The 14,315-nt window shown below is 39.6% G+C and overlaps 1 protein-coding gene across 1 annotated transcript in view; it reads left to right on the plus strand.

Annotated features, from left to right (window-relative positions):
* UBLCP1 (ubiquitin like domain containing CTD phosphatase 1) overlaps window positions 1–6,788 on the plus strand; it is a 45,974-nt gene extending 39,186 nt beyond the window's left edge. The window contains exons 9-10 of the mRNA XM_063445352.1: window positions 1,672–1,799; window positions 6,378–6,788. Of these exons, the coding sequence (XP_063301422.1) occupies window positions 1,672–1,799; window positions 6,378–6,405 (156 nt within the window). The 3' untranslated portion in view covers window positions 6,406–6,788. The remainder of the gene's footprint in view (window positions 1–1,671; window positions 1,800–6,377) is intronic.
* Window positions 6,789–14,315: the final 7,527 nt, after the last annotated feature.

Raw genomic sequence — 14,315 nt, forward strand, 5'->3', positions numbered from 1 at the left:
TACATCACAAACCTGCCAAAGGAAAATGCGTGGCTGAACTAGCACAAAGTAAATGATTCTGTATCTGCAATATAGGCCCTACCACGGTCTTTTTAATCTACTAAAGAAACACTCCAGACCTCTAAAGCAATTGAGCTTGCTGGAATTCCCCTCTTTCTTAATTGTTATTTTTGTTAAAGTGCTGAATTCAAAATAAATTAACACCTTCATAAACTCCTTGTTTGCACCCCTCAGCTGTCAATGAGACAGTTAGGAGGCTTCTTTTCTTTTGCTGGTTTGAAGCACTTTTCAAAGCAGAAGGCAACGATGTTCATAGAGACGAAATGGTTTTATTGCTTCTCTATGAGAAGCATTTTATTGATGCAGGGCAGCAATTGCTGCATTTGCCATACGACTGCAATGCTTCTCTATGAGAAGCATTGGATCTGCTTGAGAGCTCCTAACTAGTAAGAATATATCAGGGGCAGAGCTGCGGCTTATAAACAGTCTTGCTTCTGGATTACAGTTAAGTAACTCAGTTTGTGGACATTTAGTCGCTGTAGAAAACCACTTACCTAGAATGTAAACTCACGGGTCCATCAGCACCCTCTGTTCGTGTGTGTCCAACTTGTCTGTTGTAAGGTAGTCTAACATGCTGCCTCCTGCCCCAGTTACGACAACCTGGTATGCATTTCCAGGGGGCCAGTCCGGCTCTCTGCCTGCCAGAGATATACCCCCTGCATGGCACCAACTTCCCCCAAGGCAGCCTTTATTTCCATGACAAGGCACACTATGAATATATGACATCATTGCATTATATGGAATGGCTTACTGCCTGACAGAAGTCTGACAGTGATACAGAATAATAACCCAGTTGTCACAAGTCATGTGAGGTGCTCATGTTTCATTGGGGCTTTTAAGGGTTTGCAGGAAGCATGTAAAATGCTCAGATTAGGAATAACAAACATCTTCGCTTTAGTCTCAGCAGTGTAAACACTGCCTTTTCTGATAATTACTGCCTACATTACATTACTGTGTAACGCCATCTCTAGTTGCTGTCACTTGGAAGATTGCAGGGCTGACATTCCTTGTCTCCATGGTCTTCATGGAGACTCTGATATTTCCCCATAGAGATGAATTAAGTCAATGCATCTCTGTGAGGAGATGCAGATTCGCGCAGCATGGCAATTGGTGCACATGAAGAAGCATTTTAAATGACTATTGAATATTATTGGATGATTATTGCGTATTGTTGATCTCAGCCAGAGGAGGAGTGGTGACCTCAGTGAGACCAGCATGTCGGGGGAAATTACTCTACTAAATAGCTTTATTTTATAACTTCTAGGGCTGGGAGCATCTAACTAGCTAGTATAAGCTCTAGCTAGAGTGTAAATTTACCTGGAGATGTAAATGACATACACTTTTTAAGTGACTATTAAATATGGAATTGTTGATGACACATTATTTTCAAAAAACAAATTGACTAATGGTTTTTGAATTCTATCACGTCGCTATGTTGCGTCAACAAATGATGTTAGTGTAAGCAGACTAGACTTGTTATCTGTACTTTCCATAGCTTTCTTGATTAAGGCAGCAGGTATGCAGTGATACTGCTGAATAACTGAGAGATTGATATTGGCCTCCTACTCTTCTTGAGAGATAATTATGTAATATTTTTGTTTCTTTCATCAGATCAGACCTTTCATGAAAGCACATCTGAACCGGGACAAAGATAAAGAACTCTTGAAACTTTCTCAATACCTTAAAGAAATAGCAAAACTAGATGACCTTTCAGAACTTAATCACAAACATTGGGAAAGGTAAGGATAGTCTACTCCTGCATTAGATATGATGAGATCTATGCATTTTTTTCTTTGTATTTATGTAACCGGGATAGAAAAAATAGCTGTTCCCCACGTCCGATACAATTTACATGAAGGTGACTGAATGGAAATGCATTGTAGAATATATAGTTCTCCAACACCTGAATAACTGCTTGTTGACCACTAATGGTGTGTGTGTGTATATGCTCAGAAATGCTTTGGACTTGAGAAAGGGCGGTTCTCCCGCCACCCACATATTCCTATCAATATAACCTCAATATTTTTATCTGGAAATTCTGCATTCAATTTTAGAGGAGTATAATTGTGTACCCACTGGGTTGTGTGTATAATCAGTTCTTTTTAATCATTATTATTTGATATATTTATGCACTTTTAGGGTGTTGCGGACACACCTAAATTTACGCACACTTACTAAAGGTGGTTTCTTGAGGCGCCAATACACCCACTGAATGCAGTTATTTTTTGTTACTGAAAAAAATGCAAACGTTTACAGGTTATCACACTAACCATGGTAGGCATCTATTTTTCATAAAAGCGCCATTAGACCTTGACAAGAGAACTTGGTCACATAAAGATAACAATGCATAAAATGCTTCCTCTCTCATTATTCAACATATCTTATAAATATGGGTTTTATTTTAATGAATGTACCCAATACATAAAGGAAAGACTTTTTTTTTTCTTCATAAAAAAAAAAAAAAAAATGTTGCATCATTGTTTGAGTTAATATAATGGAGAGGGTGTCAGGATCTCACACTACACCTAACAAATTATTTCAATTCTTGTATTTAAAGGGACACTAAATACACCAAAATAACTTGTGTATAGTGTACCTCTACATTCTCACTGCTCAATTCTTTGCTTTTTAGAAATTAGATCACTCTTTGTGCAACCACGATTTTGCCTCCCTTGTATGTGACCTACAGTTTCCCTACTCATTTCCTGTAAAGAGAGATCTAACCTTTAAACTTCCTTTATTGCACAGTCTATTTAATTTATTTTCTCCCACTGTTGGTTAAGTTCAGTTAACAGGAGATCTAAACTTCTAAAGTAAACACGCTGTAGTGTCCTGTCTGATTGAAAATGAAACCATTTTTCATGTACGCTCTGTGAGTCCCACCCAGTCTAAACAGAAACAAATGTGATTTTAACTCCTAAATGACAATGGAATTGAGCAGCTAGACTGCAGGGGCATGATGAATACATCAAAACTGCTTTATAAAGCCAAAGGCATATTAGAGTTTAGAGTATCCCTTTAAACACTAGAAAAGCAAGACAGGAGAGGAAAAGTGTATATTTTTATGAAATGGATATATGGGGCATAATTTTGCATACACTTGCATTAAGTCTTAAAGGGACACTATAGTCACCAGAGCAACTACAGCTTAATGTAGTTGTTCTGGTGAGTATAATTATTATACACAAGCATTTTTATGCAAACACTGCCTTTTCAGACAAAAGTCAGTGTTTACATTGCCCCTAGGGACACCTTCAAGTGGCCACTCCTCAGATGGCCACTGGAAATGCTTCCTGACTCCGTGCTGCACAGTAGGAAGCACTGCCATTCAGCATCTCCACGCCCTGCATGGGGACGCTGAATTTTCCTCATAAAGATGCATCGATTCAATGCATCTCTTTGAGGAGGTGCTGATTGACCAAAACAGTGTTTGGCCCCGCCCCCTTGCTGCTTTTAGCCAGTCCAATGCTTTCCCCATGGGGTTTTGCAAACACGATCACATATAAGCTCAGGCTTGTCATTGCTGACAGCTCCAGTCTTTTCTTCAAATGAAGGATCTTTGATCTCTCATACTTAAAATGCTTGCTATCAAATTCTTAAAATGCAGATGAGGGCTTCACAGGAAGCACGCCACATAATAAATGTGCAAGTAAATTAGGTGGACAGCGCTAAGAATTATTATAATAAAATCATACATACACAGGTAGCAGCAGATTTCGCAATTGTGTCTTACTCTTAAAAAAAAAAAAAAGGGAAATAAAAGTACAGTGATAGTGCAGTATGTTATGAATAATATGGTTATAAAGATATATTCCAAAGGGGCACTCGCATTCAGAGCTTAAAAACCTTTCCAGCTTTCCAGAGCTTAAAAACCTCTATTTTAGGAGCCTGGACGGAACAATCCCCGTCTAAGGATTTCTTTTTGCTGATATCAGATTCCCAAGGTAGTGCGATTCATCATATGAAAAAAATAAGGATGTATACCAATGGTACAGTACGTATGTAAAAGTAGGATAAGTAAATAATATTTGACCTACTTACATTTGCTAGAGCAATGACCTGCTCTAGTGTATGGAGCTTTAGGTGGAACAATCCCCACCTAGGGATCTATGTAGAGCCGGAACAGCAGAGTGATAGTGAGAGTATAAGGAGCTCAAGAGTGACTGGGTATTAAAACAGAATCTTTATTAATAAACAGAATAAAATAAAACTATTTAAACACAATATAGTAAAAAGAACTATAAATAAAACCAGTCCCTGTAGGCAATCCTTAATCTCCACTTGACATGTTTAGCTTACAGCTTTCTCAAAAGTGAGAAGTCAATTTGCTTTTTGAAAATAATGTGTTATCAACAATTCACTTTTGAGAAAGCTGTAAGCGAAACATGTCAAGTGGAGATTAAGGATTGCCTACAGGGACTGGTTTTATTTATAGTTCTTTTTACTATATTGTTCACTTTTAAATAGTCTTATTTTATTCTGTTTATTAATAAAGATTCTGTTTTAATACCCAGTCACTCTTGAGCTCCTTATACTCTCACCATCACTCTGCTGTTCATGATCTACACATATCCCTAGGTGGGGATTGTTCCACCTAAAGCTCCATACACTAGAGCAGGTCATTGCTCTAGCAAATGTAAGTAGGTCAAATATTATTTACTTATCCTACTTTTACATATGTACTGTACCATTGGTATACATCCTTATTTTTTTCATATGATGAATCGCACTACCTTGGGAATCTGATACCAGCAAAAAGAAATCCTTAGACGGGGATTGTTCCGTCCAGGCTCCTAAAATAGAATCTGGAAAACGTGAGTGCCCCTTTGGAATATATCTTTATAACCATATTATTCATAACATACTGCACTATCATTGTACTTTTATTTCCCTTTTTTTTTTTTTTAAGAGTAAGACACATAATTGCGAAATCTGCTGCTACCTGTGTATGTATGATTTTATTATAATAATTCTTAGCGCTGTCCACCTAATTTACTTGCTTGTTTTGTTCTATTGTTCACAAGGTAAAAGGAACTCCTTGTTGGTGAATAGCTGCTTTATTGGATAGAGAGCACTTATCACTTTTTTCACATAATAAATGTGGCCAGAAGTAAGTGAGGACTTGCAGGCATATCCTCGGAACACACAAGGTTAATACTGATGGCAAAGGTTTAATGTAGGCAACCTTTCCAACATTAGCAATTGTGAAATGTCTTTATTTGCTGATCCATAGTGGGCGAGGAATTCCACACATGCCTTTGTAGCGCAACTTCATCAACAGTAAAGTATTTTGTGACCGGATATGTTCACTAATTTAATTGGTAGGTGTTTACAATGATAAAGTATTTGCTCATGCACATTTTTCAATAAGGCTGAAGTGCTTCCTAGTCGCAATGATTGCAATGACCAGCAGGGGGGCTCAATTATATGAAATGTCACTCTTGCGAAACCTGTGGATGCATGCAACACAATTCCAAACCACAGAGCCAGCCATAAGACGTATCTGTATAAATAAACAAATTCATCCCTCTCTATGTGATGTGTATATGGCAAATATGTATCTTAGTTCCACCCTGAGACGTATGGAATACGCCTTTTAAAAATTAGTTTTAGAATGTAAATAATTCTGAGGAAACGGCTCTTCCTACTAGAACCATTTAACAGTGAACTCTTTTTAGAAGTATATAAAGGGAATTTACATTAATAAATAAAACACTGAAAATCACGTTAAACTGGGTTAGCATTTTTCTTTTTCTTTTTTTATATTTAATTTTTCGCAAATTACATCCCAATCCAGTTCAGGCAAGGCAAAACCATGATAAATCTTGTAGATGAGAGGGTGAAAAGGAAACATTGTTTCATTTTGCCTCTTCTCTGTTTGATTTTTCAGCTGATCTGACTGCCAGGTGCAACGGACAGATGTTAAAACAATGATTGGCAGTAAGATAAAATGGGGGTGCACAGTTCCAGGTTAAAGAGTTGTGTATTTCTACATTTAAGTTTGTTTTTTACACCTCCCAAATACATATTTGTTAAATATAGGGATAAGTAAACATAATCTTAGAAATCCATGAACAGGGCAGTTACCCTTTAAGGGTTTATTAATTTACAGACCATTCTTTCCCCCTTAATAATTTAGTTCATTTGTTTACAGTAAAGTGTGTGTTTTAGGTTGCATTTGAATTGATAGAAAGGTTGTTCTGATAGTCTGTCATTTTTTGTGCATTATTCCCTACAATTAAGTTGTGATGTCAGAAGCATGTTATCAAGCTCTACTTAGCACCTACAGTCACCCAGTTGTTTGTTTTATTTTACAGATATCTTTCAAAGAAGCAAGGTCAATGACAACATATCTTCGTAGAAGGACACAATGTTTAGATTTCTGTTACTGTTTTTTGGTTTTTTTTCTTCAACCCTGCATGGATGCTTTTGGAGGTTGATCTGGCACATTCCTTTGCTTTCTACTTTTTTATATACATATATTTTGGTTCAGTTGAGATTTTCAGGGTTTAACGGAATGTTGCCACGATGACTTCTTTTTCGAATAATAAATTTGCTTTGGCATGTTAACTGATCAATGAAAATTTCTAGTTTCAATGCATCATCTGTAATCTGTAACCAAATCTCATTTTTGATAATCAGAACTTTTATTTATTTTTTTTTATATACTGAAAGCTCAGTAAATACCATTATTTTGCATGTTTAGCCATTCTCTTCCAATTTTTATTTCCTTGGCAAAGAATTCATTGGAAATTTTCTTTTAAAGTAGTCTAAAACTTTTTTTTTTTTTGAATTTTGAATGGTCTCATAGGACACATGTAATACTAAGGATCTTTAATGTAATTTGCCAGAAAAACTGTCAATAAATTGAGAACCAGAGGCATGGACTTTAAAAGTGCATATGAAACCTATTTGGTTGACTAGAGTTGTTAATTTTAGTTTTTGTAGCATCTCTCTGAGATATCTTAATTCCAATAAATACCTATATCTCAAGTAATTTGATTAAAAGAAAGATTTGCACAATGACCACACGTAAGTTCAGGTTGTGTTTATTTATCTATTTTTTTCTCTCATGTTTTACATTATTATTGCTAAAGAAAATAAATAAAATCTACCGCCTTATCAGTCCCTCTGCAGTGTTACACTGTTGCTGCAGCTCTATGTGATGTTGCCATGATATCACCATGTGTAGCTCTCTCATATAGCTTTCTCTGAAAGGTGCTTAAACATTTTAGTGTGTGCGTGGCTGTGATTAGATTAACTTCTTAGAAATGAATTCAGCTGCAAGCAGAATGACAATGCAATCAAATTTGATGTGTGCTTTCTAGCTATCTCTATATAAGCTAAAGCAGAATGTGTGCCCCATAATGAGGACTGAGGACTCCAAATTACCTTGATGTGTGACTGAAGATATATGTTTAACACTACAAAACAGGTTGCTTCTCCCTGGACTTCCCCAAATTCAGTCAGTGTTTAAATAAAAACTATTAGTTGCACTGTTAAAAGTTAAACTGTGTTGGGGCGGAGCTTGACCGCCATGCGGAGAAGTCGCATGTAACCAGAGCTCCTCCAAAAAGGCAGACTTTAATAAGCAATCCTGACTGTAATTCAAACAAGCTAACCGGGCTACACACTTACCCGCTCCACAGAACCCTCGGCAAGACCAGACAGGGATATCATGGCGTCTGTGGACGCACTAACCGAGGCAGGTCCGACTTGCGGCCTAGCAGGTGATGCGGGGCGGAGGACGCGGCCGGTCATCCAGTCCCGAAGTCCTGCAGACGCAGATCTCTCCCCCCACCCCTTGGACCGCTGGGGGTTATCACGGTCCACCACGGCACCCTACAAGCCTGTTATCACACAAGCGGGCCCTGCTGGATAGACGCAAGCGGGAGAATGCTACAATGCTCCACACATCTAAGATGGCGGCAGTCCTCATCACAATGCCTCATACAAACAAGCTGCCCCACACATCAGAGTAGCAGGAGGCTAACAGGCTCTGTGCAGCGATGGAGCAGCGGAAGCCAAAGAGGCCGGTGGCTATCAACCAACAGCGGCAAGCAGTGGAGAGTGCCCCACGACAGCGGTAGAGAGAAGCCTTACCCACTCCCTCCAGCACTACACGCCGGCACACAGAACGCAACGGCGGCTGCATGACAACAATGCATACTGTCCTGGCCCTCTCTAACCTCGGACTAGGACTGCCTAGGACTGCATGATCCAACCACGAGGGATGGCGAGGTCTCAAGTGGCATGGACTGATCCAGGGACTAAACCTACCAGTAGAGCGCTGAATGCTTCTTACCCAGTCGCAACCATACTGCCACACATCCCCTCTGCTCTCACCACCGAGGGTTACCTGCTGGGAAGCTCATCCTGACCAACGGTGCCATGACTGATAATAATCTGATACTCCAGATTTAAACATCCTTTACCAAGCTGGTGTACCATCTTAGTCTTAAATCCTTTTTTTTTTTTTTTTTTGTTTAAGTTTAAGCATGTTTAAGCCTGTGTACCAGATAACTACTACATCTCATTTCTAAGCTTGCAGTCATCTACTGAATCATCAAAACATGTTTATTCTTTGTTTCTCTATTTTGAAAAGTGCATATTTCGACAAAGCAAAGCATACTTCACACATATTGTTAACAATGAAAAATGCCTAGTTTAAATAGTTTACCCTTACTATAAAATGTGCAGTATTTCCCAAGTGTCATGAAAATGTAACATATGTTTGCATATCAAATGCTTGTTTATGATGATGTGGCAAACTATGCATATTTGTACATCCTTGCACGCTATAAATAAAGAATTACAAAAAAAAAGTTAAACTGTGTTAAAGCGGCACTGTCATGGCTGAATCCTGTTTTTTTTTTTTTTTTTTTTTTTTTTTTTTTATTTAAACCCCCTCCCGACTCCACTACATCTAATTGACCCCCAAATGCCTCTAAGCCCCCCATATTACCTATTTTTTTTTTACTTTATTTCCTGCCCCGATCTACAGTTGCAAGAAAAAGTATGTGAACCCTTTGGAATGACATGGATTTCTGCACAAATTGGTCATAAAATGTGATCTGATCATCATCTAAGTCACAACAATAGACAATCACAGTCTGCTTAAACTAATAACACACAAAGAATGAAATGTTGCCATGTTTTTATTGACCACACCATGTAAACATTCACAGTGCAGGTGGAAAAAGCGACGGGTGGGGGCCTTAAATGAAAATTCGGTATAGCGAGTAGGGGCTGAATTTACTAATACTAAGTAATCTTTACTTCGTATTAGTAAATGTGGCTGAAAGACCAATTTAGGTCTTTCAGCCTTTTGGTATCTACTAAGCAGCCACAGCCCGTATAGGATCGGAGTTTCATTAATTCAAATTAAATTGCGTTCCGAATAAAGTCCCGAATTGAGTTCTAACACGAATGGAGAAACTATTCTCATTCTGTTAGGATGCAATTCTGCAGTTTTGCTGGTGTTCTGTCTAAGTGACAGGGTGTTCGGCAATACTGACAGGAAGCACCGTGGGAACAGGGAGGATAGCTAAGGATTGTGGGAAAATTGCTCTGACCACCGGAAACTAAGCACACTTTGCTCCTCCGCTGGTCATGGCGTAGGAAACCTCCAGAAGAGAAAGAGAGTCCCTAGTTTTTATCGTAATTTTTAAAGAAAACTAAAGCCTACAGGAAGACAGGAAGAACAGATCCTGAGAGCGAGAGCGGGAGAGAAGAGGAATCGATTGGCGAAAGGTAAGTTCGGCACAACAGTGCTACTTTAAATATAAGCTCTTGGCAATCAGAATCATAATATTCTCAAGAGGATGAATTTCTGCATTCTCGAATCCACATATTGCTAAAACTTAAAACACTCATTTACTGCATGTAATTTTTTTTTTTTAATTCTTTACTTTTGTTGTGCATTGATAACATCGGTCAAGCTTTAGTCGCCACAACAGCGATAATACAGACAATTTTACACTTTCAACAGTGTCATAACATCTTGCTTTGTATCTCCGTTACATTGTTGGGGCAGGAACAAATTGCACATTTTGTGTTATTAACATCGATTCTTACAAAACATATAGCACTCTTAGGACGTTCTGTGTAAATAGCAATGACATATTGATCTGAGCCATTATTCATCCTTGTATCTTATATCATTGTTACTCTGCATCTCGTGGGGGTCATGCACAGAACATTGCCTTCTGTTGTTATGATATACAGTGATCAGTTATTGGCGTACATAGCCCTAACATGCGTATCACCTTTTGTGGTATGATTCGAGCGCTGTGGCATGGCCTAATGTAGGTGTCCATTTTAACATACAAACCTGTATATTTGTTTTATATTTATTTATATATATATATATATATATATATATATATATATATATATATATATATATATAAAGTTTAAATATCGTTGCCTGAGTTTCAGCATCATAGTAATTCAACAACATACATTCTGTCTTTGGCTTAATTCAGCTTTACTCTTCATTCCGGCGAGTTTCCACTCTGCACCTGAGCTGCGAGTACAGATGCCAAAAACTAAGCATTTGCCCTGTAGAAGAGGGCCAGAGAAAGGAGAGAGAACAAGGAGGAGGTCCGGGGAGGGAGGGAGGGGGAGAGGAGGATGGGCGTGCCAAAGGGGGAGGGGGGGGGCAGAGACACTTGCTGGGTGGTCAGGTTCTATGTGATTGCATATCATTTAATATAAATAATTATCATTGTACTGCTATGTAGCCTGTTGGTCTAGACAGTGGATTAGGTAAGTGCATTGCAGTCCAAACTATGGATTATTATGGACATTTAATCATGCCTAAAATATGCAGTCCATACCCTGGATTTGCCCTCCTCTCGCACTCATCATGTCACAACAGCCACACAAATAATTTAAGACATAAATGTTAGGAGGCACAGGCTATTACCCTCTCATTTTTTTTTCCCGGTTTCCCAAAAAAACATCTTTCCCCATAGGTCTATCTTAGTCCTTTTCCCAGTAATTAGCACACTTCATAGGTCACTTAGGGCTCACTATTATCTCCTTCAGGGTGCCCTGCCCTCACAGTTCATCTCCTGTGTGGACCACCCTTTGCTATTTTGGCACCTAATGTTTAAAACCTATTTTCTATTTGAAAACCCTCTTACCTTTTCACAATCCGCTTCATTCTTATCTCTCCCAAGAATACATCCTCCTATGCTACAATGAATAGTGGAAGAGATCAGGCTGTATTATTAACACCCCCAGACGTATTCATCAAAATAAACATGCTCTATGAGTAAGCAGCTGCAGAAAGTGTCCAATAAACTACTTTTAATTTGTGCTAAAACCTTAATGATTCTCCACAGGATCTACCATTCAATATTGGACTGGTAGAGGTTCCAGATAACTTTCCCTCACTTATGGTGCTCTTGCCTAACGATGTAGTCGTGTTCGAGGGGTGATCACGTACTGAAGTCATACTCTCAGACACCGGTCCTCACACAAGCACCCCTCTTTCTCTACATGTCCTTTCAAAAATTCTCTCCTGCTGCATCTGATAGGTGCTGCTTTGGGTTTGAGACGAATGCATTGGAGGAACACCTCTCTTTTGAAAATCTTAATTTTGTTGTGCAAGATATAACATGAGGCTTGCAATGCCACGACAGCTAGGGCAAACTCAGCAAGACATCTTGTTAGTTGGTTACACGGCATTTGAGTATTTCGGCACATTTTTATATTAAAATAAGAAAACAAGTTGGAGATTCATGTCTAAGCTCTGGTTACATGCTATAAATCAAATATGTAAGACATGGATGGTACTCTCTATGAGTGATATTGCTAAAACAAAAACATGGCTACACGGAAGTTATGTAGTGAGAGTGAGATAACCACTGGGACTAGGTTAACTATTGTGCTGCAGTGAGCTACAAGCTAGTAGCCACAGGCTAAGCACTGCATCGTAGTGTGCTATAATTATCACTGAGGTAAGGCTTATTAGTAGATAATAGAGTGAAATAAAAGATTAAAAGACAACAGGTCTAACGAAAACAAAAAGGTTGTGTGTCGAGATATTTGCTGATGTCCATATGGCCCAGCTGAACTGTAGGATGTCCCTCAGCATAGGTTGGGTTGTCAGCCGACTCCTGTATATGGCAGTCTCATCGGGTATTTGGTGATTCTTCTCCTTGTTAGAGAGGGCACACCGTATCCAATGTCACCCATCCACACTCCAGGTTCGTGGAGGCCGTTTTTTTCCTATTGCCAGCAGAGTACGGATCCGCAAGGCCACTGCCCCATGTGTCTTCGGCCCAATGCCTTAGGGGGAGCCCGTGCCGTAAGTCCATTGACCCCATCATCAGGATTGTGAGCCCATGGATCTTCAAGAATTGAGACGGCCTTCTTGGTGTATGGACGTCGGTGAGGGGTTACCTCTGATTGTGTCCCCGGCTCGGAAGAAGAGCAGCCGTTGAGGTAAGCAGCACCGCTTCTCCATTCAACTGGAGGTGTAATCAGGTGTTTGCTATGCTCCTGGTAGGCCCCCTGGCCTGGGTGGAGGAGAGACATCCAGGCTGTCGGTGTGGGGTGGAGGCTTCCAGGATTGGTTGCGTAGTCGGCGCCAGAATCTCTGACCGATCACATCAAATCTGTTGTTAAATGAGGTAAGCCACTCATGGGTACTGAGGTCTGGTCGGGGTTGCAATATCTCCAGCTCAGTGGTCTGCCCGCAGCTCATAGCCTGAAGGTACTTGTGCCCCAGTGGGGCCCAGGATATCCCCCACTGGTCTACGCGGGGGGTACTAGCAGGTAGGTTCCCGAAAGTCCAAGAGGTATCTCTTAGGGCACCAGAGTGAGGTAAGTAACAGGTACAGTCGTTTGTAGAAAGCTGCCTGTCCAAAAATCAGGCAAAATAGGTGAGTAAAGTTAAGAGCTCATTTGATGTGCAGCCAGCTACTATGATGCCCAGGCCCCGCGCCCCACTGAACTCCTCTCTTCATACAGAGCAGGATTGGTTTTATCCATCAGTTACCCCTTCAGCCACTTGACTTTATCCAGCGCCGGGCTCCCTCTGCACTGGTGACCTCTCCTCCCCCGCCGACCTCAGCTCCCGAGTGGAATGCGCATGCGCGGCAAGAGCCATGTGCGCATTCAAACAGTCCATAGGAAAGCATTTCTCAATGCTTTCCTATGGATGTTCTGCATGCTGGATGCGAATTTCGCATCCAGCGTCGCAACAGTGCCTCTAGCGGCTGTCAGGAAGACTGCCACTAGAGGCTGGATTAACCCTGCAATGTAAACATAGCAGTTTCTCTGAAACTGCTATGTTTACACCTGAATGGTTAAAACCTGGGGGACCTGGCACCCAGACCACTTCGTTGAGCTGAAGTGGTCTGGGTGACTATAGTGTCCCTTTAAATTCTTTGACCACAAAGACTTACTCCAATTTTGCTATTTTCACCTAACATTTTAAACTGAATTTGAATTACCCCCAACAATAACGTTTTAGTAATTAACCCTGATAGTATGTAGGCTTTTATGGTATAGGTGTTCAGTGTACCATAAACAGGTGTGCTCTCTATTCCATACATTTATTTTTCTCTATATATTTAACATTCTTCCTTTGACCTGGAGAATTAGCTGGGACTACAAGATGTGCAGTATTTGCTCTTTCAATGTTTTGTTGAGATGATATATGTATATATAAATACAAGAACTTGAAAAATATTAGTTTTAGCACTTCTAGGAAGGCTATAAATCTGCAATATGTGATCTCTGCTTAGTATTAAAATTACATGTTTACATTCAGTGTGGGTGGCTTAGGTGTCTGTTTTCATACTACTTACTTTCCCAGAACCATCTATAATGTTAATCATTAGCATTTCTAAAACAAAATTAATGTTATTAACCTGTTACAACTGTTGGCTGGGTTTCTGTTGGTCATGAGGCTAATGCATTTTCTTGTAAAATTAATGTGTACTAGATATCTAGTGTCTGTGTGTCTGCCTGCTGACCGGAAGTCATCTAAAACGCATCTCCTTCACTCCAAATACAAAGCTTATTGTTGTAGCTATCGTGCAATGAAGTTATCAGTGTAATCTCAAAATGTAATTCCCTGCCATTATTTTTTAAAATCTTTAGCTCTCAAAAATAACTTCTACCTTCTTGCATCATTTAAAGAAGTGTAGCTCCCCCAGCATCTGTCCAAGAGAGTACAACCTGCTCATGGTGATTAGGTTAATAGTTATCAGAGTGTGTGATAGAAAAATGTTCCA

The sequence above is a fragment of the Pelobates fuscus genome, chromosome 3, assembly GCF_036172605.1.
Source record: "Pelobates fuscus isolate aPelFus1 chromosome 3, aPelFus1.pri, whole genome shotgun sequence".
NCBI classification, from domain to species: Eukaryota; Metazoa; Chordata; class Amphibia; order Anura; family Pelobatidae; genus Pelobates; species Pelobates fuscus.